Source organism: Parastagonospora nodorum, assembly GCF_000146915.1.
Source record: "Parastagonospora nodorum SN15 chromosome Unknown scaffold_8, whole genome shotgun sequence".
Classification (NCBI taxonomy): Eukaryota; Fungi; Ascomycota; class Dothideomycetes; order Pleosporales; family Phaeosphaeriaceae; genus Parastagonospora; species Parastagonospora nodorum.
In genome coordinates this window covers 982,298-1,007,199 of record NW_001884556.1, presented here as the reverse complement: position 1 = coordinate 1,007,199, position 24,902 = coordinate 982,298, and the positions used below count along the sequence as shown (strand labels likewise).

Genomic DNA, 24,902 nt, shown 5'->3' with positions numbered 1-24,902 from the left:
CACTTTTGCACGATACCAAAGTTTCATAAGATCTATACAAAGAAAACCCCACTTACTGACCAGCCAAGACCTGTGCCAGAGCAGGATGAAGAACTGCTTCGCAGGCATATAGGACAACTTCTAAACTCCCACTTAACTATGTACAAGAATCTCCCACGGACATGTACTTCTCATCCCCGCCACACCGCCGGCTTCGGCTCAACATACTTCATCGCATCCGTCGGATATCCCGCCTCCGTTCCAGCCTCATGAAACCAAATACTCGGCTCGTCCTCCTTGTACGCATTCGGAAACCTCGCAAGCGGCCCTGGTGCCCCCACCCCCCAGCCCCAACAACCTCGATATGCGCGCAGTTGACAAACCACTGACTCTGTCCCCGCAAATTACTCGGCAAGAACTGCTCGATCCTCATTATATATTTCCCGGGCGGCGTAGTCTTTGGAATCGTAGCATTCATGGATAGTTTATCGTTGAGTTCCCAAGCCGTCGCACTAATGGGTCCTGCGTATCCGATCTTGAAAAAGTCGCCGGTCCCGTCATAGTCATTTAGACTTTCAATACCGTCGGGTAACTTTGACAGGAATATCTGCCCCGGCCCTTCGTGGTAAATATACTGAATCAAGTCACCTTCGAAGAATGGCGGCGAGACCATGAAGCCGACTTCAGATCCAGCGGCCACGACAGCAGTTTCGATGGTCGCGCCGTTGGAGACGGGGAAAGCGCCGCGGCCACATGTGACGTTTGCGTTTTCGGGGCCGTAGATGGGGAAGGCTTTGAGCCACATGGAGTCGCGGGTGCCGGCATTGCCAGTGACGTCGCGGACGTATTGAAAGTCATGGGAGATGGTGTTGTTGACGATTAGGCGGCTGAAGACGTAGTGGGCGGACGTAAGAGGGAGGAGCAGATTTACTGCGGAGTATAGGGTGGTGGTTCTCATGATGGATGTAGGATTTCTGGTGAGTTGAAGTTCAACTCGAGCAATCTGATCAGCGATTTGGAGTTTTATGTATGTATTTGCTGGCTTATTGTCAATGGTGGAAATGGGCGCAAATGATATGCAAGCAATACAATAGCTATCAGGCACAAGTGATATACAGCCCGTCCTTGTGATCCGTTTTCACATTATCATGTTTCCGGGTTGCTGATGCGGCGTCTTCAGTTTGCCAATCAGACCTCACTCGCATAGTGCCTGTTCCAAACTGAGCTCCATTTTGATTGAGCTTAGCATGGCTAATGGGGTAATTATAATATGACTTTGGGTACAACTGGTCACAGCATAGATTGCGATATGTTGGTAAACCCAGGATTGGATATGTTTCAGTGTGGGATGGGAGAGTATTGTGTGAAGATTGCGGGGAAAGGATAGGTGTCGTACAAGGATCGGGTTGGCTGAAGGCCTTCCGGTTGGCAGAAGAGAGAAGCTTATATTGTGTGATGCATTCAGCCAAGATGCGCTAGCATGCAATAGGAGTGTGTATTGTAGGTATCCAGTCTAAATGCTCTTGTAACTAGAACGAATTAAATAAACGTTGCTGCAAGCAGTGGCACATCGACAAGCCACATCACGAGATACGTATTAAATTTAGACCTGGACCTTGAGGAAGATCCTCGTCTCGTTTACCTGCAGACCCTCGCCCTCTGGCAACAACCTCATGTAGAAGTACGGGTAAAAGTAGCTCGTGGATTCCGCCTCGTACCACTTCACGCCCCAAGTAGATGTGTTGAAACCTCCAAGGAACCAGCCGTCTTGCTTTTCTTCTCCGATGTAGTGCTCGTACAGGGTTGGCTGCTCGCCGTCGATCAAGTACATCAGACCTGCGTCGTACGGGTATGGAGACAGAGCGGTAGGAGTCCACTTTGCGTCTCCGGGCGCACCGGCAGCATTGACTTTGGTGTCGGCGAGGATGTTGAGTTTGTTGTCGATGCATTGGAATGCGTTTCGTGCAATTCCAAAGCGGTAACCGAGATTGACCTACAGCAACATGTTAATACACCAGTCTTATGCGCGTTCACACATATGTTTCTTACGTATCCCCATCGCATGACAGGTCCCTGTGAGCCGATTGACAACGAGTAGGAAGTGCTGGGGCCGAATCTCAATAGATCTGGGTTCTCGGCATCCGAGACAATCATACTCCAAGGTCCAGCAGTCTGACTATCCGCATTGTAACCTGGGTAAGAAGCGCATCCCGCTGGGAGAGCCTTGATAGTGACATCAGGAAGCGTGGACCTTGACTGGATGTGAGGGATTGAACCAGCAAGGGTTGTAGAAACGATGGAAGCGAGAGCGAGAGATTTGGCAAACATGATCGCGGTGGCAACGAATATGACTTTGGAGGAGACCGTGATATGCTGGCGACAGACTATGTGAGACTGATGAGAAGCTCAACAATGGATCTCATGCAACATTTATACTCTTGCCGATCACCGTCACTCCATGCAGAGCTTTACACGCCATCCAGGCACCGGTGTGCAAGCCGCCTTTTTAATTTAATCCATCGACGAAGCGACATCGCTACCTGCCATCTAGCGGCCATCGCTCTAGCTGCTGACAGGATGTAGGCTACCACCGGTGAAGCACAAGCATTTTGGAGGCAAAAATAGGAGCGACGGAGACTGATGGGGATTTGGCGGATTTAGTAGGACGCCTTATATCTGAATGAGGGACTTTTGATTCGCTGCACTTGTCACAATGTGGGATGGCGGCGGGTGGCCGAATTTACCCTGCATTAGCCTCATCTCAATTCCATCCAAACTTCTGCCACTCACGTCGTCTTCACAACGCCACTCGTATTCCCGAAAGGCATCAACGTGATGTAGGCATTGAAAGTACACGAAGAACGACTCAGTGTTACATTGACGAGCAAGCCTTCCAGGCTGTCCAAATGCTCCCCTGTCAGCAGAAATACCGAGTCTAACGATGATACACTCTCTTAAGTTGTGGAAGAAGCGAGAAATAGCCGATACAGCCAGACTGCGACAACAGTCTAAGACAAGAAGAAAATAATAATAAGAAAAAGCTATGAATACCCCATAGAGTCTTTTAATTCTTCTTGAGATAGACATATGTAGAGCTGTCCGTATAAAGGCGAGGAATTAATTCTGCACACGAGAATTTCTGAAGCTGCTAAATCTCACTAATTCTTCAGAGTAGGAGATCCTCATTCGTCGAATTGCTAAATTTAAGCCCATGGCTCTATAACAATCTTCTGCGCACTAACACCGACATGTAGTTTCTCTATACCCTCAGCAACCTTCTCGAGCCCGCCCAAGACATTCGCAGGTACACCTTTCAGCACTCCAGCCTTGATAGCCTTCTCAATGAACCCTCCGCTTGCCAAGAAGTGTTCCTGCCACCCCTCATTCTCTGGGGCGTGCGTTGAGAAGCGGTGAAACTGCACCGTGATACCCTCTGGAAGCTCCGGATTTCCAAACATCACAGGCGGCAAGAGGACGAGTATATTTGCCTTCGTCACAGGCTTACCCTCAGGCGCGAGGATCTGGACGATTGTAGAGACAGTGGGTTTGAGCGAGATAGTGTCAAACCAGTAGTCGACTGGGAACAGGTCGCGAATCTGAGAGATGGTGGCTGGATCGCTATGGTCGAAGATGTAATCGGCGCCGCATTCTTTGAGAAGACCGAAGTTGTGAGGGGAGCTGGTACTGATCACTGTGTAGCCGGCTTGCTTCGCGTACGAAATGGACAGCGAGCCCATAGCTGAAGAACCGCCCCAGATGACTATCTTCTTGCCCTGCTCGCTGGCTGGGAGTGGGCTTGCTGGGACTGTGGGCCAGTGCATGCCCAAAGTGGACTTCCCGAATAGTGCTCCTGGTGGAGTATACGACGCAAGCGTCACCGCTTTCGTGAACTTAACATCGCCAATCTGATCAAAATGTTAGATGACTATGATCATCTCGGAGAATGCTGGCTCACCTCAACAACCTCAGACGCATCGACAATCGAAAAGCGCTGAAGCCCGCCGTATTTTGCTTTCTTGTGGGAGAAGACCTTTGTTCCGCAAACAACACGCTCGCCGCCAGAGACCTTGGTTACTCCAGCACCGACCTTCTCAACAACGCCTGCCACAGGACTACCGAGGACCGCAGGATACTCGAATGGCATCATCGCGAACTTTGCTATCTTTTCATCTGCAGGCTGCATAGCGCATGCCTGAACCCTGACTAAGACTTCTCCTTCTTCAAGCTCCTCGATTTCGGCATCGCGCACGACGAACGAGCCTTTTGCAGATTCGAGGAATGCGGCGCGGTTGCTCATTCTGTCGGAGATTGTGCTTATGTAGACTCGCTGGAGTCTCGTAGAGGTAGGCACAGAGTATTTCGTTGACGTACAATATCTTCTTTTAGAGCGAAGTAGTGTTGTAATGGTGGACGTGTAGTTTGTTAGCATCGAGGAAGGAGTAGATGTGAGCAGCGAAAAGGGAAGGGTCACGATATCAGCGGACGAATATGTGCGTTTTCCGTGCTGCGCCTATGCGGCTCAGGCTTTGTAAACACCACAAGGTGGGCCCAGATATCCCGTCGCTGACCGCATACAGCTTTGTCTTGTGTTTGGCTGCAATGCAACACAACATCCCGTTTAGGCTGTCAGCAAAGTCACTTTTGGACTAGACTGCCCCGCCTCCGCTTCAGATGCATTTCCCGCCATTAGGCTAGATAGTGTTGCATATCCATCGTGAAAACCGCTAGACAAGGTACCATATGCGAGCATGTGAAGTTGTATAGTGACCCGAGTCTCAAACACAGGCATGCAGCATTGGTTCCTCGTACAGTAATGGACTAATGCACTGGAGAGGGTCTGCTTTATCGTAGAATACAACACTGATATGCTGTGAATGGCAGACAATGCATGTCCATGAGCCCAGATCTTGCCGGACCAAGGTCAATAGAACAACGCAACTTTGACCCACGAATCACCCTGGCTGTCTAAGATCAGGTCGCCTTCGAACGGATACCCATGGCCGGTCTGGTATTGGCAGTCCGGCTTGTTCCTACTTGAGCAAAGCAGCAAGATTGTGATGCCACGACTATCATGACACCCCGTAAAATGTGAATGCTCAATCGATCGAGTGATCGATCACACCAATAGCATCTCATATATCGAATGCCAGCGAGTGAACTCAACTCCACCACCCGCCTCTTTCCGCCCATGATACGTCACCGACCGCAACTCCAACACTCCATCCATCACCGAGGAATCGGCAGTCTAACAACGACCCCTCCAAACGGAAGCGGACGCTAGTCCCTCACCCTGAGATATATCTAGCCCACGGGCAACGCTTTCCAATCTCTCCTCACCACACAATTCTCAAATAGCCTCTTCCTCAACCAAAGCTATCTCCAGACCCTCTCACAACTCACACTCCCACAACCAAGCCCACCATGCTCTACAAGCTCCCCACTCTCCTTCTCTTCGTCGCCACCTTCGTCACCCTTGCCCTCGCCAACAAGGACAGCCCGGACCCATGCAACGGCGCGCCGCTCTGCATTAAGGTGCCCGGTGGGTGGGTTACGACTCTTGATCATACTACCACTGTCACTGCCACGGCAACGTCTGTCGCTCCGACTGTCACTGCGTCGGCGCTTTGGGCTTAGAAGGGTGAGTAACTTCCATATTTCAGTTCGATATTTATGGCGGGGCTGATGGTTGGCGTACAGACTGATATTTGACTCGGATGATATGTTGGATGGAGGTTCGGATGAAGTGAGATGAAGACCGGCGTGGTTCGCTCAGATACAGACGATGGAGTCTGTAGAGGATGGGAGGAGCGCCGATGTGGAGCTTTCGAAGCGTCCAGGTTAATGTTAATAAACTCATGACCCATATTCCTCTTGATCACCGTGACATCGTCCATGTTTCTGATAGTCGTGCCTAGAGGTCGCAGATGGCGCAGCCATGATGCTTCTAATGGCACCACTGCCTGGTCGTCCTTGTACAGCAATACCCGGGTATTTCGAGTGTTGCAACAAGCCATCTTAACATGACCATCCTACCCCTTCCAACACCGCTCACTCTCAATCTTGCCCTCAATCCTATGCTCACAACTCCACTCATCTAAAAACAACTCCTGCACAAGATTCACACACCCAAACCACTTCTCGCCCAGCCCCGCGCCCGGTAAATCTGGATCGACCCGCCCACCCGTCCCACTCTGCTCAAAACACCCCAAGCTCTCAATCGCCCACACCATGCGCTCATCATCTTTATAATGCTCTTTGAGCCGCGCCCGCCGCACGCTCTTGCGCATCTCAGCTTCGGCCGCGGCCCAGGGCTGCGGGTAGTCTCCCGGCATGAGTTTCTCGCCTTTGGCGAGGCGCGCGTTGTTCTGGCGTATGCGTGCGGTGGTTTGCGTGTGCCAGGCGGATTTGAGGGTGTGCAGGTGGGAGTGCTCGCGGTAGAAGAGGTGCAGCATATCTCGCCAATTGAAGGATATCTCGCGATTCGCGACGTCGATAGCGAGGCCAGGGAGCGCTGTATCATTGACCGCGCCACATATGCTAATCGTGTAGTTTGGCATTTCAGGCGTCCAATTCCTGACATTCTCCTCCCAGCGAGTCATCATCTTGTCGAATTGCTGGACGAGGTGTCGAGGGCGTGCGTCTTTGAACCATACCATGTCTTGCTCGTGGCGTTTACCCAGTCGTGAGAATGTGACGGGGACTTCGGGGCGCTTGCTTTTGCCGCCGAGGTTGTATTTCTCTAGCTGGAAGTCGATGTGGATGTGTGGGAGGAAGTATTCGGCGAAGGCGGATTCGGCGCACCAGCGGAGGGTGGAGGATATGCGACGGCATGCTGTCCAGAGATGCGCGGCGTCGGTATGGTAGCTGAAGATGTTGATCCAGACCTCGGGGGGAAGTTCGGCGCAGCGCGACTCGCGTATGCGCGGCCGTGAAGGTGCTTTGCATGCCATTTTGTATGGTGTTCGTGATGGGCTTCACGATGACGATGGACGAGTCAAGATGCCATGACATAAGCGTGATACCGAGTCGAGACTAAATGGCTTGGATCTGACGGCGCGTGTACGTGTTACCACAGCTGGAACCACACTATCTTACGTATCATCGGTGAGACGTCTCGCAAAGAAAACCTCGATTGATCGCAACACTAGTGACTGGAAAAGAATCACAATTCTGGTATTCAAACACCCTGAAATGCCCGCCACATATCCATGAAGACAACGACCGTGCCATATGCCACCGATGCTTTCCATCAACATTCCCAATTAACTCCAATAAATGACGGTGCTAAATGGCCAGAAACATGTCCAAACCACCATGGGTATCTGAGCTCGACAACGCGTTATGCGCTCGCTAAATTCAAACATCGCCAAACACAAATCTATCCCCGGTAAATGTATGCATGCCCTCTTCATACCTCCTCTATCCTTCCAGGCTGTCGGTGCTTCAGCCAGATATCTCCTCCCTCCCCCTTCTCCCATTTCTTCCAGGCAATCTCGTAGGCTTCTTCGAGGTCTCTGACCCAGCGCTTGGTGTCAAAGAGTGGGCTGGTCCACCGCGATTCGTAAAGCATACGGCGAAGCTGGCTCAATCGTCCGGTTGCACGATGACCATAGTAAATGCAGTCACTGCCTAGTCGCACGGCCTTTTCTTCGTAGTCTTCGTCATTGGCTGCGATAAGTTCTTTGGCAGCTTGTACACCCTCGGAGGACTTGGGAAGGGCGCCCTTCAGTATAGAGGCTGCCATGCGCGAGCACATCTTGTACTTGTAACGCGGCAGCGTGAGCAGTGGAGTGCCAGACCAGAGAACATCCGCAGCAGTTGTGTGAGCATTGCACTCAGGGGTATCCAAGAACAGATCGCAGACACGAGCTCGGGAGATATGCTGGCTCTTTTGAGCAACATCGGTGAAGATGATGCGGTTTGCAACTTCTGCCCCAGCCCACATGTACGCTGTCTGTTTGAGGTTGGTCTCTCCGAGGTCCGGGAAACGAAGGAGCCATAATATGGCGTTTGGAAGGCGCTCGAGGATACGGAGCCAAGTGCGAAAAGTCGTAGGCTCGATCTGTAACAAGTTAGTCTGTGGAAATATAATATTAGATGCAGAGTAACATACCTTGTACAGCTGATTGAAATTGCCGAGAATGATTGCGTTATCCGGCAAATCCGGAAAGATGTGTTTTCGCATCGCCCATCTTCTCTCTTGCTCTTCCTCCCACGTCGGTTGCCGACCTTGAGAATCAGGAGCGCTTTGCCTGTGATCGCAGCAAAAGAAGGTGTCCCTGCAGAAGACAATGTTCTCCCCGTATATCCAGTCTTCGTCGGTGCCTCCACTGTTTTCATCCACCAAAGCGTCTTCTAAGGTGATGTTTCGACGCCATTGACGCAGTGTGTCAGGCGGTACGGCGGTATCATCTGCGAGCAAGTAGTCACACCATTCGGCCCCCAGCGTTCCGGCGAAGCCCATGAACGCCATCTGTATAGGCGCCGCTCGCGCAGCAAAGACTTCGTTCCTTGCACCTCTGGTGTAGCCGTTGAGATTGATGAGGACGTGGATGCCATCGTTGATGATTTGACCAACGAGACGCTCCGCTGACCAACTGCTTGCATCATGAAATACGGGTGCTTCTCTTTCGATCTGCTTTCGATGTTCGGAATGATCGCTTCCCGTTGTCGCATAACAGTAGGCCTTGACACGTTTGCTATCATGAAGACCAAAGACAGACTGCATTAGATGCGCCAGAGGATGGTTGTTAAAGTCAGAAGACACGTACCCAACCTTGAGATATGGATTGGGCGGCGGAGGCGGTTGGTAGACTGTCGCAGGAAGCCACGGCACTCTCAGGGTTGAACATGAGATGCGTAGTCCGTTCCTCTGGGATATCAGCCGAATCTGCTTGGCTGACATGGGGCAGGTGAAGGTGTGGAATGGGAGCACTGTCGGGGCAGCGGGTACGGTAAGTGCAGCAGGCAGCTGAGGTCTCTTGTAACTCTCTGTAGAACGCTGCTTCCGGGTGATGTATCGATCCTGGTACCACTGCCAAGTCATGTGTCTGATGGCGCGTTCGACCAGACGAATGACGCGGGCGCCCTCCCATTTCTGCCCTCTCCACTTGGTGAGCACATCCATCATACTCTTCTGTCTCTCATTGATATCTTGGGCACTGCCGTCGGTAAGTGCAAGTGGTCGTACGATGTCCTGCATGAAGCTGTCATCGATCGATCCCCGGCCCCAACTCTCGCCATCTGCAAGTTGTTTCTCTACCAATCTGACCACTTTGTGAATCCAACCAGAGCTCGAAGCGCCTGGAATCCTGGCATCAAGCAGCATCCCAGCTTCATCGACATGCCAGCGATCCCGCGCACCAAGATCGTCAGCAATGCCACCTCTACCATTCCAACCACAAACTGAGTTCAGAGCATTCGCAAGGCCGCAGACTGCTTCGGCGAAATCGGGACTCGCCTTGACAGCGCGTTTGTAGTAAAGGATCGCGTCACTTATGCGTCCTTTGTCCTTGACTGCGTTCGCAAGGTTGGCCAGCGCAATATCAAAGTTTTGGTCACATGTGACAGCCTGTTCGTACATCTGAATCGCAACATCCAGTTGCCCAATATCCTTGAGAAGGCTACCAAGATTCGTGTACAGATGAGCATGTCGCTTGTCTAACTGTAGTCCATAGTAGTAGTATGCGAGCGCAAGAGCGACACCACTTCCTGGGACAAGGCCGGGGATTGGTGGGTGGAATGGAGAATGAGAAACGGCCATTGGCTTGGATGGTGCTGATTGCTGTACGCTAGCGAGTAAGATGCCTACATTGTTCGCAGTTGAGGGACTGGGTTGTAGTGATAAAGATAGGTAGTAGAGTGCGAGGATCTCTCTTACTCCGTAGCTGTTTTGATGAATGCCAGCTTTTGGCAAGCTTGTAGCCATGCCATCTTGGAATATCTTTGCAAGAGACAGCAGGGAGTTGCTCGTAGTGGATATCGCAGCTTTTCGAGCCAAGCCATCGGGCACATACTTGAGACCGGGCAACTGGCCGTGGGACGGAAAGCAAAGTTGTGCAGTTCTGGTCGCCGAGTCTGGAGGGAGTAGAATGGGATCCGAGGATGGCGAGACACGATGGCCACCAGGAGAGCGTTGTTCCTGATTGTAACCAACGACGGAAAGGATACGTTTGATAAGGCCATCGATGCCATGAATCTGGTTCCCGGCGCCGATTAGGACGGCTATCTCAAAAGCTCTTGCCGCCCCAGCATTGTCTCCTAGGGCGTAAAGCATATTTCCCTTGGCATGAACCAAGGCCAGGATACGTCCATTGTCACTCCCTGGAATAGCGTATCCACTGGAACCAAATCCTGGTTGGTCCGAACCAGGGAGCTCGTCAAGGTCTTTGAAGACTGATTCATCTTCACCTTCGAATTCGAATACTGGCCGGTCGGAGGCATCAGATAAGCTCGGTGACTCACTGACAGTCGATGTTGACCGCTCGCTTTGTATGTCGAGACTCCTCAAGGCATCAGCTTTCTTGACAAATCTCAACGAGCGTTCCACTTCATCAATGACCAGGACAGCCTCCTTGGCCCGCTGATCACTGCACAGCAAGCCTATGAGATGCTCAACAGCCTCGAAGTAGCTTGGGCGAAGCTGAACCGCCTGTCTCCAGTAGCTTTCCGCCTCGCGCTTGCGCTGCAGCGCCAATAAGGTGGCTGCAAGGTTGGAAATTGCCTCCACATGGTTTTTGTCCAGGGTTAGAATGTGTTTATACCAATCTTGAGCCTTTTGGTAGTCACCAAGAGCGTATGCAAAGCATCCTCCTAAGAGGATGCCGTCGATCCAGTTCCACTTGCTCTCCTCGCAGTGTTTAGTAATAGCTTCCAAGGCAGAAGCGGCCGTCATGCTCGGAGGAATTTCATGGCGAAGGCTTTGACTCTGACTCTGGTTTTGATTGGCGCTGGCAATGGAGCCAGACATTCGGCGCAAAGTGCGGACGGGTTCCATGCCAGGCAGTTGGGGCAACACTGACTGCTGCGGTGAGAAATGCTGCCAAGAATGTCGCTGGGCAGAAGCATCAAGTCCTCCAACAGACCAAGCCGAGGCTGAACGGGAGTGAGAAATGTGTGGTCTTCGCATCGCTGGGGATCCAGTATGGGATGAGCGACGCTCGATGGTGGGAGAACTCATGCTGCCGGCGGACTCGGACAAGTTCGCACCTGGTTGTCGTGGTGGCTTTGGGTAGATGTGTGGTCTCGATGGTTGGCGTCCATTTGTATTGTGCGAATGTTTACGTGTATGAGTCAAATATCTTAAAAGGTCCACATAGACTGTGTGCGCCCAGGCAAACACCTTCTCCCTGGACTGGCCGTTGAACGACTGTGGGCCATATTCAGCGGTCGGCGTTGTGGCGGAAGCGTGATCAACGATGGGTGTTGATTGTCCCGACGAGGACACATCTTGAGGCTGTTGAGATGGTGCAAATGGTACGGATGAATGCTGGTAATCTAGTGTGTAATGCTGCTGTGATTGTGGATACGGTGAAAAGTCAGACGATTGTCGTGCGAAGTTGTTATATAGTTGAGGACCCTGGTTGAACTGGAAGGGGTTCTGTTGATAGTTTGAGATGTGTGGGACAGAGGTGTTGTAAGTATGCGCATGGTATACGCTGTGCTGCGGATGTGCCCACTGAGGACGCTGGTGATGTAAGAAGCGGGGATCCCGCATTGCTGCAGGTTGATAAGGTGTGTAAGTTCCATCCGGCCAGTATGGTCCAAACGGCCCTTGGTCATTCGAAGCTGTAGGTCCCAGCGGGCTCTGGCCAGGCACTGCCATGGCACCGCCGTATGGTGCATACATTTGGTAAGGAAGGAGTGGCTGCAGAGGCGGCATTTGGTTCAGCATGGAGTCGATCTGCGGAAGATTCTGTCCCGCTCTGCCTGAGCCCGTCTCGAAGTAGAGACTGGGGCTCCAATCAGAAGATCCATCTTGCCTGGTGTTGGCTGGCGAGCGTAGCGGAAGATCTTGCTTCAGGCCGTATGGTATGCTGGCCTCGGCAGTCACTGGCAAAAGTATGTGCTTAGTCGCATGCGGCTTCTCCATCTGCTCCACGGAAGTGCCATCGTAGGCCGCCGCCAAGATTCCGTTGGGGGTCTTGCGGCGCAGCATATGTTCGGGCGGTTTCAGAGCGCCTGCAGCATCTGAGCTTTGTGAGCCGTACGAGTTGTGGCGCGAGAGCGGGTGGGCATATCGCTGGGGCAGAGGGTGTTGGGCGAGGTTGCGGCCTTCGAAGCCGGAGGCACTGCGGAGGAGTGGTGGGTGAGTCGGGGTGGGCGGGAGGTTGCTGTACACGTGCGGCGGCTGCGGCTGGGGAGGATACGGTCGCACCATGGTCATGGTGGACAGGCCGCCAGCGGGTGCTGGGGCGTGTGCGAGTGCGAGCGCGATGCGTGCAGACGGTACGTGGGCGGGCTCAGCGGCTAGGTGGCCAGTTGCTTTGGGGTCTACAAGCACAGCTTCACCACGACCGGCTGGTGCCTATGCCTTCGCGGAATCGTCGCCTGTCTGCTACCATGGACATGTCTTTTCGGTCGTGATGCGGTGTCGAGGCAGCACCGGGTGTCTGCGTGCTGGCACGTTACCAGCAGAGACCCCGGGCGGTGGTTGGTAGTGGGAAACGTAGCGCGGTCGCAGACGTCGGTCTGGGGTTCGATGGTCAGTGGTCGATGGCCGATTGTCGCGAGAACGGCGTGCAACCGTGGGAACTGTATCGCAGACGTGCAGACGTGCAGACGTGCAAACGTGGCGGGGTGGTGTCAGAGCGATAATGAATCGATGGGTGCCGTGTCGAAGCAAGGGCGGGCCTCTATCAGGCTTCACTGCTCGGAATGAACCGCCGCCCGTATGCACCAGAGCCGCGACGACCACAACACCAAAACGCGTGCTGAGTGGTGCAGGAACGTCTGCCTTGCGGGATCTCGGGGCGCACTGCAACTTCCGTGTCGCGAAACAGAGCTCCCGCAGGTGGTTGCGCAGGATAAGCGGTTGTGGTACCAAAGCAAGGCGCCTTGCGGCGTCGTGTGGATGCGTCGCTTTTCTTGTCTGCATAGACGGGCGTGAAAGGCTTAGATATGACGAGTGGCTGCGGCGGAGACGAGCCAACGGACGTTCAATAGTGGCTTCGAGGGTATCCCTGCAGCAGGATTTGTCTGGGGACGATCCAAGACGCCTGTTTTCTACCACATTTACCACATTTGACACCATGCAGCTAGTCTACGCCCACTCATCCACTCTACCTGCTAGCTTGCACCTCCTTCTATACGCCGCCCGTCAGCGAGTGCAAGATGACTTTGCCCTCACGCTGTGGATCCTCAGCCGCTCACCGATAGACAGACAGGAAATGTGGCTTACCCACCCATGTCCATCAACGTTGGGAGATGCGCACGCGGACGCCAATCACACCAGCTTCCCGACCGAGAGCGCCCTCAATGCGGGTGCCGCATTGCTCCACCATGCAATAATCAGCCCGCATCGCCCCGTCCTTCATCGATGATGATGTGCTGCTCCACGTCCGTTCCCAACGTCCGTATCACTCGCTTCTGACGATGCGTACCTTGTCAAAGGACGCGGTGCCCTGCACAATGGCGCTTCTGTGTTTAGCCTAGATTACGACGCACACGGCTGCTTCTGACAGCGACGTGTGCTGACCATCGTGGATGGACAATCAGGATTGATCTTTGTGCAAAGCGAATCACCAACTCCATGGTGGATCGCCAAGCAGGCACATGTCATTAATTGAATGCACTGTTTCACATGCGCCGCAGCGGTGCATGTCGATCACCGTACATAGATGCAGGTAGAGTTCGAAAAAAAGAACCACCCTGCGCCTGAAACGGAGACGGGCATTGATATCTGACCAAGTCTTCAAAAGCATGCATGTTATGTGGACCATATCAAAGGACCGCTGGAGCCAAACCAAAGGCAAGACAGCGCGGTGAGTAAGAGGTCTTCGTTAATCTTCTTCACACCAAAATAGGCCTATCCCATGGTCTTGTCCGTAGACGAAGAGGTAAGGGCCAGAGTGTTGGTGAAGTGATGCATCACGTTGGTGCTGATAGGCTCAAAGCACCCTTAGCGTTTGAGTATGGCCAACCCAACCTGGTCCGCATAATTGCGGAGGTTCAAACCATGTAGATCAAGAGCCTAGAACTGCAGTTCATGTTTGCTTCTAGGTTTGTGCGCCAGGTACACGGCATGCGCCGGGAGAACACGGTGTAACGCCTGTCAAACGCCCTGCTCGGGAAATACCATCGACATGCAAGCCGCTATGCTCCGTGGCTGTACAAACAGTGTAATCAATACAGTCCGGATTCCTTTCCAGTCAGTGAGAAAGACGACTCGAAGAAGACGCTGGAGTCCATGGTCTGTGTTGTTTCCAAGAGACAGCCGGTGTGGCACAATGAGCGGAGAGGTGAAGAGGCGCACAGTGAGCAGCGTCCACTACCGTCCAGGCGATGTAAAGGACCATTGCGATAAAGCCTGGGGTGGGAGTTGCTGCACGTTGTGGGTTTGTGGTGTTGTTGAAGGAAGAAGTTTGTGTGAAGCTGCAGAGATTTTGATGGAGAGGCTCGCTTAGTCAGATCGCGGGCCGACATTCTGCCGTGATGCGGACATGTTTGCTGTCTATGTGGCTTTAACTTGTCTAGTGGGAACTCCGACCATTAGTTCCACGGTGACCAGTTCCAGTACTTTCTTTCTCACCCCGCGCCGTACAGTGAAAGGACTCGTGATTCTCTTTCACCTCTCACCTTCGGCCCGTGACAAGTACAATCGCCTACATAATGAGTGCCGAAGAGCCGCAAGAGCAGAGCGGGCCACCGCAAGGCGGGCCCCCTCCTGGCGCACTGCCTATCAACATTCAAGGACCAAACGGCGAGCAGCCCACTCCAGAGCAAATTCGCCAGATTCAAATGCAACTAGCGGCTGAGGCGGAGAAGCACGGTATTTCAGTTCAGGAATACGTACAAAGACTGCGACAACAAGCAATGGCACAGCAACAGGCGCAAATGCAAGCACAAATGCAGGCGCAACAGCAACAGCAGCAGCAGCAACAGGCTCAACCAATCCAGCCAGGACCACCTAAGCCAGAAGCGCTCGCTGTCGCGAATTGGCTGAAGTCGCAAGATCTCAAGCCACGAACGGTTGTCCATGACGAGAAAAGGAAGGACATGTTCAGAGGTTAGAAGCGTAAAATTTCGAACTTAATCTCTGGATGCTAACAAACGACAGTAAAACGAGCAATTCGGGCCCTCCAATCTCCAGCCTACCAGAAAGCCCGCTCAAAGAACCCGCTCCTTCCTGAAGTCAACGACCGCGCCTCTGCCGAGAATGCCTTCAAGCTGCTTCCCCTCTCCCTCCTCGCACTCCGTGTCAATAAAATCGACGGCGATGCTCCAGGCCACGAAGGCCATAACCACGGCAAGAAGAAGCGCGTCAAGGGCCTGTGGGACGTCAAAATTGAGCAACACCAAGAAGCCAATGACGACAACTACTACATCTGGCTATACGAGGGATCGCAGTGGAAAATGAAGCTCTATGCTGTTGGTGCGCTTTTCATGGTGATCGCCATCATCCTGTTCCCTCTGTGGCCCCTCGTGCTGAGACAAGGTGTCTGGTACGTCAGTATGGGTATGCTCGGCCTGATTGGACTCTTCTTCGCCATGGCCATTGTGCGCCTAATCCTCTTCATCATCACCATGTTCACCGTCTCTCCCGGTCTCTGGCTGTACCCGAATCTCTTCGAGGACGTGGGCTTCTTCGACTCCTTCCGCCCGCTTTGGGCATGGCACGAGGTAGGTTTCCACCAAGCAACCTTTCCTATGAACGGCATAATTAACGTGATATACAGACTCCCGAAGACATCAAGAACAAAAAACGCGCCAAGAAGGAAAAGAAAGCCGCCAAAATCGCTGCGAAGAACGCCGCCAACGGCCACGCTGGCAAGAAGGGCAGGAACCGCGGTACATCCCCCATGCCCGCGACCGCCGCCCCGGTCGGACCGCGCGTCGAAGACGTGACCGCAGGAGGTCGACTCGGCGCCCCAACCCACCGGCTCAGAGACAGACACCTGCGGGCTCACTCGTGCAACGGCAGCCGCAACGGGCGACTGTGGAGGAGGCGGAGGAGGACGAGTAGGTGTATATGGAGGGTTAGATTGGATTGGGCTACATAGCGGCACGGGGTTACTTGCATGGGTTAGCTGGCGTCATGGCGTGGCCTATAGGTGGCTTGGCTTGAGGTTCTGGCGATGGATGAATTTGATTTGTTATACTGCCTCTGTTAATGTGCTTGCGAATGTGGGCATGGACGAGACTGGTCATTGGTCTAACACGTACACACCAAAAAGTCAAAGCAGCTCCTCATTTCCCCTTTGTCGATACGCTTTGCAGTGAAATATTGAAGGCTCGTGGAGTCTACACATATGTGTACTTTCGCAAAGTCAATTGTATGTGCACAACCTCACGTAGTCACAAAAGCAGGAGCATGGACTCATAAAGTTACAGATCCCTGTCTCGCAGGGTCACCGCTTCAGGCCATCAACAAGGAGAATTCATAGAGTAGGGTGATGCTACTAGGTATCCTAAACTCCACGCCATGCAACCCGCCTTTTCCCCCAGACTCCATTACGCCATGCCATGAAAATAGCAGAAAATTCCGAAATCCGAAATCCGAAATCCGAAAGTTCACTTTCATGCTGCAGAAGGAGAGGGCTCACTGCCGTCGCCGCCACCAGCCGCAGGATTCAAGCCAGAATGTACGACGGGGCTCTGCGTGATTTGGCTCGTGGGGTTTTGTTCACTTAGTTGGCGCTCTATGTCGTGGTTAGCCTGGAGGACGTTTCATGCTGAGCAGACATCTGAAACTTACCAAGCTCGCGGATGCGCATCTTAAGCATCTGGTTCTCGCGCGTAAGGTTCTGCGTTTCAGCTTGATAGAAGGCGCTCTCGTCGCGTCCGGTCGCTGAGCCGGGCAGCATGTCGTTGTAGTCGTGCACGCCGCCAATACCAGACATAGGGCGTAGGGCTGGAGAGCCAGTGTGACTTCCGCCGCGGGACCGATCTGCGAAGGAAGACTGGCGGCTTATGCTGCCTCGGTTGAGGCCGAGGGGTGAGTATGAGCGCTGCTGGCTAGTCATGGGGAGCGGGGAAATGGGCATAGGCGATATAGCTGCGTGTGAAGGATGACCAGAGTGTGGGAGAGACATGGAGCGCTCGGACGTGGGCGTGCTGTCGTCGACCGCGGAGGAGGATGGCTGCTGCTGGTTGGCTTGGAGGGTGGATATCTGAGCTTGCTGTTGGCGGATCATGTTGAGTAGGCGGTTGACTTGGCCCTCCTGCTCGTACTCGATCTCCTGGTGCAGCTCACCCAGACTTGGTGCGCGCTCACGGTGTGGACTGTGAGGTAGACCTGCAGTGCGGCCTGAAGGACTGCGCGGCTGCATCTCGCCTGGTGCTGGAACAGCAGGATCGTTGAGGTTAAGGTTCATGCGGACGCTTGATCGACGGCGTGCTCGCTCGACTTCTCGTCGCATGCTACCAGACGAGGGACGGCGTGTCTCTTCGTTTTGGATACCAGCATTCATCGCAGCGGTTGCAGCTAGCGAGTGCGGGGATGAGGCCATGGTTCGTGAGGCTGATGGGGACTGGTTGCGCGACGTGCCGTTGGATGGAGACTGGAGCGGGGAGGGCGGCAGGCTGTTGATGTCAGGCGGCATGTCGTGGAAAGCCTAATCGAATGTTCGTGAATGTAGGGATGCTGAGTGGTTTGATCTCTGGTCCCGTGACGAGCCCGAGACTGGAGATAGGTTCGTTTGTGAGGCGGTGGAGTGATTCTGGAGCTTCGTAGGTTCACCCCACCATGACGATGCATCGGATACAGGCCCGTGCACGCTAAGCCTCACCTCGCTCACCAGGTGGGGATGGTTGCAAACCATGTGCGTGCAACAAGCCGTGTGTTGAGATGCATGTCTTCGAATGTAATTTACGGTAGGTTCGCATCTCAGTCAGCCTGCAGCAGTCGCAAAATCCTGATAGCTTGCCTCTGCACAGTGGGGCATCAAGCTAGCAGCAGCTGCCTGCGCTCCACCAACGCTAATGTCAGGTACAGACACCAAAGAGAGCCGGACTCGGTCTATACATATCAATGCGGGTCCGCCCTGCGCCGTTGGCACCTCATCTAACGTTTGTTGACAGTCACGTCCATAGGTAGAGCCCGACGCGACTACGCTGGCGCCAATAGAGTCCAGCCGTAGCAGCTCCCGTACTCGACGTCTATTCCCAGCTCGGCATCCTGGGACGACGGCTGGAAGTCAAAGTCTGCGCGTCAATGACCTGCTGCACGTCGCCATCCTCGGTCACACTGACACTCGTGCGAGACACCACGCGTGGGACTCCCTTCTGCCTAACTCTGTACGCTTTGAGGCACTGTGCGACTCGCGACATGCGACGAACGCGTCGCACGCTGCGAGTGCTGCGCAGAACGTGCGAGCCGCCAGCGAACTGCAAAAGTCGACGATCATATCGGCAGGCATCCATGGCATCGATCAATTTATTGACAAAACTGTCGGCGACGTGCCCCGCCGCACTCTAGACGCGTCCTGATCGGCCTGCAGCCCCTCGGGATCAATCACGCTGTCGACAATCTAACCCTGGTTATCCATTCAATTTGCGCTGTTCGGGCTGAGGGTGGGCCAGGAGTGCTCTCGAGGCCATGCGTGGCCCCGCCATGTTGGTGAGGCCTGCAAAGAACTGAACAGGGTCCGTCCGCAACCACATCAACTCCTCCTGAATCTCCCAAACACTGCTCGAAGCTTCAAGAATAAACTGTAAAGAGGCGACGTTGTGGCCCAAAACACGCCGGCCCTGCGCGGGAAGACCGTCCGTTCCACTAGTATCTTGGCCTGGGCCTAGTGCGACGCCATCACATAATTTCCAACCTTCGTAGCAAAAGGGGGATCACCTAGGAGCCCCTGCGACATCCGAGTCACACAAGCCGACAACCATGTTGCTGTTCCCTGCCCAGCCTGTCCAATCTGTCCGTTTTCTGCGGCAGCTAATGCTGCCACTTCCTCCGCTGCTCTCCGCGACTCTGTCAGTGTGGTCGACTTGTTTCACTCTTCTTCTTTCATCTGCTGTGCTGTCCTTAACTGTAGCGCAATCGCCCCGGGGGCCCATGTCCCGTCCTCATCGTTTGAAAATCGTTTCTGCTTACCACTATAGCCGCCTGGTTATACCACGCTCATTGAACACGTCTAACTTGCAAGCAACTACCACTCTCTCTACTCACGGACTGATCACCACAATACCTAGCCACTCGCCAACCTTCCACGGCACTTCCGAGCTTTACAAAGCGACATCTTACGGGAAACCATCCGCCTGGTTCAAGGAGCAAGCCTACCCTGTCGTTGCTCTATATTGGAAGCACGAGTCGCCGCGCGACCCATTTGCGCAATTCCGAACCCAACATCCGGCCACCCCATATACACTGGCCGACTCTTCCATCACCATCTGTCTCTCTGAGACTTTTTGCTGGCTCCGAGTAGCCAAGCACGCCTATGGCTCTCTCCTCATCGCAAATTTACGTAGCCACCTACAGCACAGGTGCAGAAAAGATGAACACCACCAGCAACGCGAGGAAGGAAACTGCGCATACCTCACGATGGCGGTTCGGCCGATCCACTACTAACCTTCGAGATTCCGACTCGCGAGCATCTGGTCGAACCTCTTCCACCCGTCGCGACGCTTCACCTCCACCAACTGAGCCAAAGGTTGAACGATCTGCTTCAAAGATGTCACTGTTCAGCCTGTTCAGCAAGCCCAAGGTAGAGCGAGCTCGCGGCCACACAGAAGTCGGTCTTGCGGTGCCAATGCGACCACAAACTCCGCCCAAATCCCAACCACTGGTATCGGCACCCAAATCCTCGTTGCGACAAAATCCTTCACCGCCCGCCCAACAGACCATACGAGCCCGCTCAAGTCAAATGTTCACCAGACCCATGTCTATGCGGCCGCCGCCACCACCGAAAGAGTTTGGAAGTTGGGACCCACCTCCACTTTTCCAAGCCTTTCCACAATCCGTCAAGCATGCCACCGTACAAGCATGTGTGTTCGCTCCAGAGATGTTGATGAGAACACAAAGTCAAAGACGACAGGCCGAAGTGCTACGAGAGAGGATGGACAGCGTTCGCGACTTGTCTATCATAGAAGAGGATGGATCAGAGGCCAAGCGATTGGAAAAGACCCACAAGCGACTTATTTCGAACTCGGTCCTCAATCCGCCCGCACCAGACCTTGTTAACAAGATCTACATCCTAGTCACAGCCGGCTATGTTCTGCAGTACGCTGATGATGGTTCATTCGACCGGAAACCTGAGAAGGTATTGAAGTTGGGTAAAGAATCTGCGGCATTTGCATGCGATCTCATCCCGGGCAAGCACTGGGTACTACAGATATCAAGTCACGCCCACGACGACGGCACGCCTGAGACTGGACCCAAGAACTCGCTCATATCGCGGCTCCGCACACAAAATGCCGCTGTGAAAAAAGCAGCGACCAGTTTCCTGCTAGTCCTTGACAGTGCAGAAGAGATGGATGCATGGATGACGGTAGTGCGTAAAGAGATTGAAAATCAGGGCGGCATGAAAGTGCGTGCAGAATCCAGCCGTGCATCATCGTCGACGGACGATACCCGGGAGACGAGGTCTAGTGACACCACTAGCCATCGATATCGTGTGCAGCGCGATTCAACTGCGCCGAGCAAAATTGTGCCCATTGATTCACCCCTGCAGTCACAGTACAGCTCTCCGAAGATCGTGACCTCCGAGTGGGCATCGAACCGGAGTGAGCGGACGGCGAGCATTGCTGAGTCCTCTAGTGGACAATCAAATCGGTATGCCACTCAACGACAATCCATGGAATCATCAGTAGTAGGAACGCCGGTTTCACAAGATCAGATCCAGCTCGATTCTCTCCGCGGTCGTTCACGGTTCTCCTACATGTCAAATGCGACATCAATGTCCGGTACTGGCACACGAAGCACTTCACGAGAATCATCTCCCCCCAAGTCGCCTTTCCAGGAGAACATGCCAGTGGACACAGAACCGACACGAAGCGCCATGTCGCTGAAATCTTTCCACATGAACCCCAGTAGTAGTGTTGCTTCTCGACGCAGATCGATGCAACCCCTTCCGGTGACCAATGAGCACTTCACGCAGCCAGCAGGTCTACCTACGATGCGTCACTCTCTCTACGGTCCCGCCTCGCCTACTATGATAGACCATAGACGGCCGAGCGCTGTAGACACAATTATGTCAGTCGAGGAGCCCACTGCCCCGGAGCAAACGCAAACTGCTGAAATTTCGGCAACGCCTACGACCATTGCTGTCCGCCCTACGCGTCCAGAGATTCAGACTACTACGCTCAGTCAAGCACCCGTCTTGCAACAGGCGCCGACTCGTGCGGAAAGTCCTGTCCGCAACAAACTTCGCAGCTACAGCCTTCCGCCTCGAAGGGACATGGTCTCTCCGCCGCCTAAGGGCCCAGCGCCATTGCCTCCTCCGTCAGTGTCACGCCGACAATCGAGCCTGGGCGGTCCTGCAAATGCATCTACAACACCCATTTCAACCTCAGACGCAAGGATCCAACGGCGAGTATCTGCGAATCCTAAACCATTTCTTCGACCCTTTCCAGTTCGGCCTCAACAACAGCATGCAGATCCGTCTAAGGCTGTCCCACGCCGTCTCTCGTCCTTCGGTCAAACGTCTGGCCCTGCTCCTATGCGATTGAGCCTCAATGCCAATCGTGCCGTGACTGCACCTGTAAGGCCTCCATCGTACTCACCGAACATGGGCCCAACTTCCCATCCGCAATCGTATCAGTCAGCAAATCCACCAGCATATCCTCGTCGCCAATCTGTGCAGGCCCGTACGTCCCCTGCACCATTCCTTCTCGCGCCATCACGACCTGTAAGGGCTATTTCTTCGACGCCGTCCTTCGTACCAAGCAGGCGAACTTCGAACCCACAGGAGCTTGCGCCTACCCAAAGTCAGCAACCCTCATCCAGCGCTTTGAGAGAACACATCCCCGCGTCATTTGAGATGAAGTCTGTTGCACCCAGGCGAAGCATGCCGGCCATGAATCTCCCTCCGCCTGTTCCACCTCCAAACATGCCTCTGCCTACACTACCGCCTGCGTCATCGCCTCCCACAATGGCTCTGCCTCCGCCACCTTCGGCATCTACCACGAACATCGCCATACCCGGCCCTCCTCCATCCATGCCGCTGCCCGCGCCGCCACCAAGTGCGCCTCTCCCACCCACACCACCACAGCTCCGAGCATCACAAGAAATCTCCGTATAATGTTTCAGTCAACCTGCATATATTGTGCACTTTCCTTTCCCGGCCTATTGGCGTTTTATCGTTACCAGGAGGAGGCAGATAAAACAACCCCACATGTCATGTCCGTCATGCCCAGTATATTTTTCCTTTTTTACGTCAAACTTTATTCGGCGCTCGATACCACTTTTGCTTTCCAGACACCGGTTTTCCTTTTTGGACTATACTATGTACTATCACACAATCTCCTATTCGATCTTCGTACTCGCTTGCTTTTTAGACAAGGTAGCTCCATGGTTTAACTTTTACGCTGGACGATATTGGCTTGGGGGAACCTCGGGGACTTAGGGGGTCTAGAATAGGCGCGAAAAGCTCTTTGCTTTTTCAAGCAAATGTATTACCAAAAAGCCCTGAAAAAGGCTCATTCTTCCCACACCAAGGAATTCTGAAGAAGAAAAAAAATGCATACAATCTACTCAATACTTTTGCCGTTCCTGCTAATCTATTCAATACTTGCTTCCCACCGGCGCCTTGCTGCCAATTTATTGAAACGTCGCGCAATTGCTGATGACTTGCATGCGTCGGCCCTTATGCGATGTTATTTATTAATAACGCGGGAAGCAACGGCGGACGAACGCGCAATACGGTGACGCGAACGCGAACGTGTGTCCGGGCGTGGTTTGTGTCAGGACGCGAAGACATCCTTGGGGGTATATGTGCGGTGGGGGTGCGGGGATTGTGGACGGAAGTAAAGCCGAAGGGAAGCGAGTGGTGGGAGGGTAGGGAGCGGGTGGAGATAGCGAGAATGGCAGTTCTGGGTATGTAGAGTAGAGTAGAGTAGAGTAGAGTAGAGTAGATGGACGCAGAGTTCGTGATCCGCGACTGATAGAAGACTGAAAATCTATGTGTCCAACCGAACAGTTCCCATGCGCCGAAACAGGAATACAACGGAATGTACAAGTGGGGTATTCAATCCAAGCACTCCCAACCCATCCAAAAACAAGAAATAAATATCAGTCAGTCTCAAGAGGTTCAAACTCATATCCTCCTACCCTTCTATTCCTCGTCCCTCACCCCCTCCACCTCCAACCCCCTCAACCTCTGGCTCAACAATCCCGCACTCGGCGGACTCGTCGGACTCGCCATCCCTCCGTACCCTACATCCCCTCTACTCAGCTTCTCGAACGTGCCAGGGCTTCCCAGCCCAGATTTTGGCGACGCAACGGGCGTTTTGAAGGGCGGTTTAGTGTCGATGTCCATGTGGTCGCGGGACACGGGGCGGGACTCGATGGCTGCGAGGCGCGTGAGACTAAACGGTATTGGCTGCAGATCCGGAAGCGGAGAGTTGAAGCTGCTGGATGTCGAGTTTCCGCCGGTAAATTTGAGGGCGGGAGGTGGTTGGTTTGGGCGTTGCGCGAGGCCGTCGATTTGATCGTAGGTTTGTTGGGGACGGGAGAGGGGCCATGCTGCGCTGCGGCGGCGGTTTGCTTTGTCGGATATGATTTGCGGTGAGGCGTGTTGTGCGGCTGCGGAGTCGCGCATGGGTTTGTAGGTGCTGTATCTGGGCTCTGGGAGTTGGATCTCGTTTCGGAGTTTCTCTTTGCCGTCAGGGACACGGTTGGCGAATACGACTCGGATGCTCTTGTACAGATAGTATCGACCTTTATATGGGCAGCATATGTGTAGATGAATAAGGTATCGCAGGATCGGCCGGTCGTTGGGGTCTTCTGAATTGCTGAGTGCGGCTTCAGGACGATTCGTGCCTAGATTCTTCCGTGATTGCGTTGGCATGTCGATGATAGGACCTGCGGAATAACTACGCTGCCTAATGAATGTCTTTTGTCCAGGCTCCATATCGGAAAGGTCGTAAGGGACAAGGAAAAGCTTGACTGCAGTATTGTTGGGGTTTTTCAGCACGATTTGCAACTGACCCTGCGCTGGTATGCGATAGCTGCCACCTGGAGGTGCTTTCGGGGAGGCCGACCTTCTTTTTCTCTTCTCCTTCTTGCGCAAATCATCCTTCGTGTCTCGATCCGTATTTTGAGTCGAACGTGATATCCGGAAATCAAGGTCATCTTGATCTGGCGCTGGTACAGCATGTCGGCGCTTGCGCTTGCTGCTTTCATTACTCTGATCTCCCGCAGGCAAAGAGTTCTCGAGGTCTACAAGACCCACATACGGGCTTGGCTCGTTATCTGATATTCTACCATTGCCAGTGTTGTAGCTGTAGAACACTGCAGGGAATGGTACTGTTACGTGCGGAGGACACTTAAGGCTAGACTTGCATTGACCTTTTCCAAGTACGCCAATTTTGGCGACAAAGTCCAATGGTCTCGATGGCGTGGTGGACATGCGCCCTCGTAATATGGATTCCTCATATGACCCTACCATCGGGGCATGCTGCAGTGGAGATGCTTCCGAAGAGATGGATGGCCGCCGCGAGTTAAGAAAGGGGCTTTGTGGGCTTGAAAGGGAATGAGGCTGGTTGAAGGTCATGGACCGCCTCGGTTGATGCGCTTGGTAAGGTATAGACCCTCCATATCG

General features: G+C 53.6%; 10 protein-coding genes across 10 annotated transcripts; 3 read left to right on the top strand and 7 right to left on the bottom strand.

Moving 5' to 3' along the window:
* Positions 1-383: 383 nt before the first annotated feature.
* SNOG_05919 (hypothetical protein) lies at positions 384-937 on the bottom strand (the record flags this gene model as incomplete). Its single annotated transcript, XM_001796261.1, has 2 exons — positions 384-397; positions 493-937. The coding sequence occupies 2 exons, from the start codon at positions 935-937 to the stop codon at positions 384-386; spliced, it is 459 nt and encodes a 152-aa protein (XP_001796313.1).
* Positions 938-1,582: 645 nt separating this feature from the next.
* SNOG_05918 (hypothetical protein) lies at positions 1,583-2,307 on the bottom strand (the record flags this gene model as incomplete). Its single annotated transcript, XM_001796260.1, has 2 exons — positions 1,583-1,972; positions 2,029-2,307. The coding sequence occupies 2 exons, from the start codon at positions 2,305-2,307 to the stop codon at positions 1,583-1,585; spliced, it is 669 nt and encodes a 222-aa protein (XP_001796312.1).
* Positions 2,308-3,182: 875 nt separating this feature from the next.
* On the bottom strand, positions 3,183-4,276 carry SNOG_05917 (hypothetical protein; the record flags this gene model as incomplete). Its single annotated transcript, XM_001796259.1, has 2 exons — positions 3,183-3,884; positions 3,935-4,276. 2 exons carry the CDS (start codon positions 4,274-4,276, stop codon positions 3,183-3,185), a joined length of 1,044 nt encoding a protein of 347 aa, XP_001796311.1.
* A 1,124-nt stretch (positions 4,277-5,400) lies between these two features.
* Positions 5,401-5,731, top strand: SNOG_05916 (hypothetical protein; the record flags this gene model as incomplete). The annotated part of the gene is made up of 2 exons (XM_001796258.1): positions 5,401-5,522; positions 5,677-5,731. 2 exons carry the CDS (start codon positions 5,401-5,403, stop codon positions 5,729-5,731), a joined length of 177 nt encoding a protein of 58 aa, XP_001796310.1.
* A 277-nt stretch (positions 5,732-6,008) lies between these two features.
* SNOG_05915 (hypothetical protein) lies at positions 6,009-6,929 on the bottom strand (the record flags this gene model as incomplete). Its single annotated transcript, XM_001796257.1, has 1 exon — positions 6,009-6,929. One exon carries the CDS (start codon positions 6,927-6,929, stop codon positions 6,009-6,011), a length of 921 nt encoding a protein of 306 aa, XP_001796309.1.
* Positions 6,930-7,387: 458 nt separating this feature from the next.
* On the bottom strand, positions 7,388-12,364 carry SNOG_05914 (hypothetical protein; the record flags this gene model as incomplete). The annotated part of the gene is made up of 3 exons (XM_001796256.1): positions 7,388-8,041; positions 8,093-9,763; positions 9,860-12,364. 3 exons carry the CDS (start codon positions 12,362-12,364, stop codon positions 7,388-7,390), a joined length of 4,830 nt encoding a protein of 1,609 aa, XP_001796308.1.
* A 2,444-nt stretch (positions 12,365-14,808) lies between these two features.
* On the top strand, positions 14,809-16,199 carry SNOG_05913 (hypothetical protein; the record flags this gene model as incomplete). Its single annotated transcript, XM_001796255.1, has 3 exons — positions 14,809-15,205; positions 15,290-15,819; positions 15,876-16,199. 3 exons carry the CDS (start codon positions 14,809-14,811, stop codon positions 16,197-16,199), a joined length of 1,251 nt encoding a protein of 416 aa, XP_001796307.1.
* A 517-nt stretch (positions 16,200-16,716) lies between these two features.
* Positions 16,717-17,741, bottom strand: SNOG_05912 (hypothetical protein; the record flags this gene model as incomplete). The annotated part of the gene is made up of 2 exons (XM_001796254.1): positions 16,717-16,838; positions 16,895-17,741. The coding sequence occupies 2 exons, from the start codon at positions 17,739-17,741 to the stop codon at positions 16,717-16,719; spliced, it is 969 nt and encodes a 322-aa protein (XP_001796306.1).
* A 1,839-nt stretch (positions 17,742-19,580) lies between these two features.
* Positions 19,581-22,120, top strand: SNOG_05911 (hypothetical protein; the record flags this gene model as incomplete). The annotated part of the gene is made up of 3 exons (XM_001796253.1): positions 19,581-19,886; positions 20,178-20,865; positions 21,945-22,120. The coding sequence occupies 3 exons, from the start codon at positions 19,581-19,583 to the stop codon at positions 22,118-22,120; spliced, it is 1,170 nt and encodes a 389-aa protein (XP_001796305.1).
* Positions 22,121-23,414: 1,294 nt separating this feature from the next.
* On the bottom strand, positions 23,415-24,457 carry SNOG_05910 (hypothetical protein; the record flags this gene model as incomplete). Its single annotated transcript, XM_001796252.1, has 2 exons — positions 23,415-24,377; positions 24,410-24,457. The coding sequence occupies 2 exons, from the start codon at positions 24,455-24,457 to the stop codon at positions 23,415-23,417; spliced, it is 1,011 nt and encodes a 336-aa protein (XP_001796304.1).
* Positions 24,458-24,902: the final 445 nt, after the last annotated feature.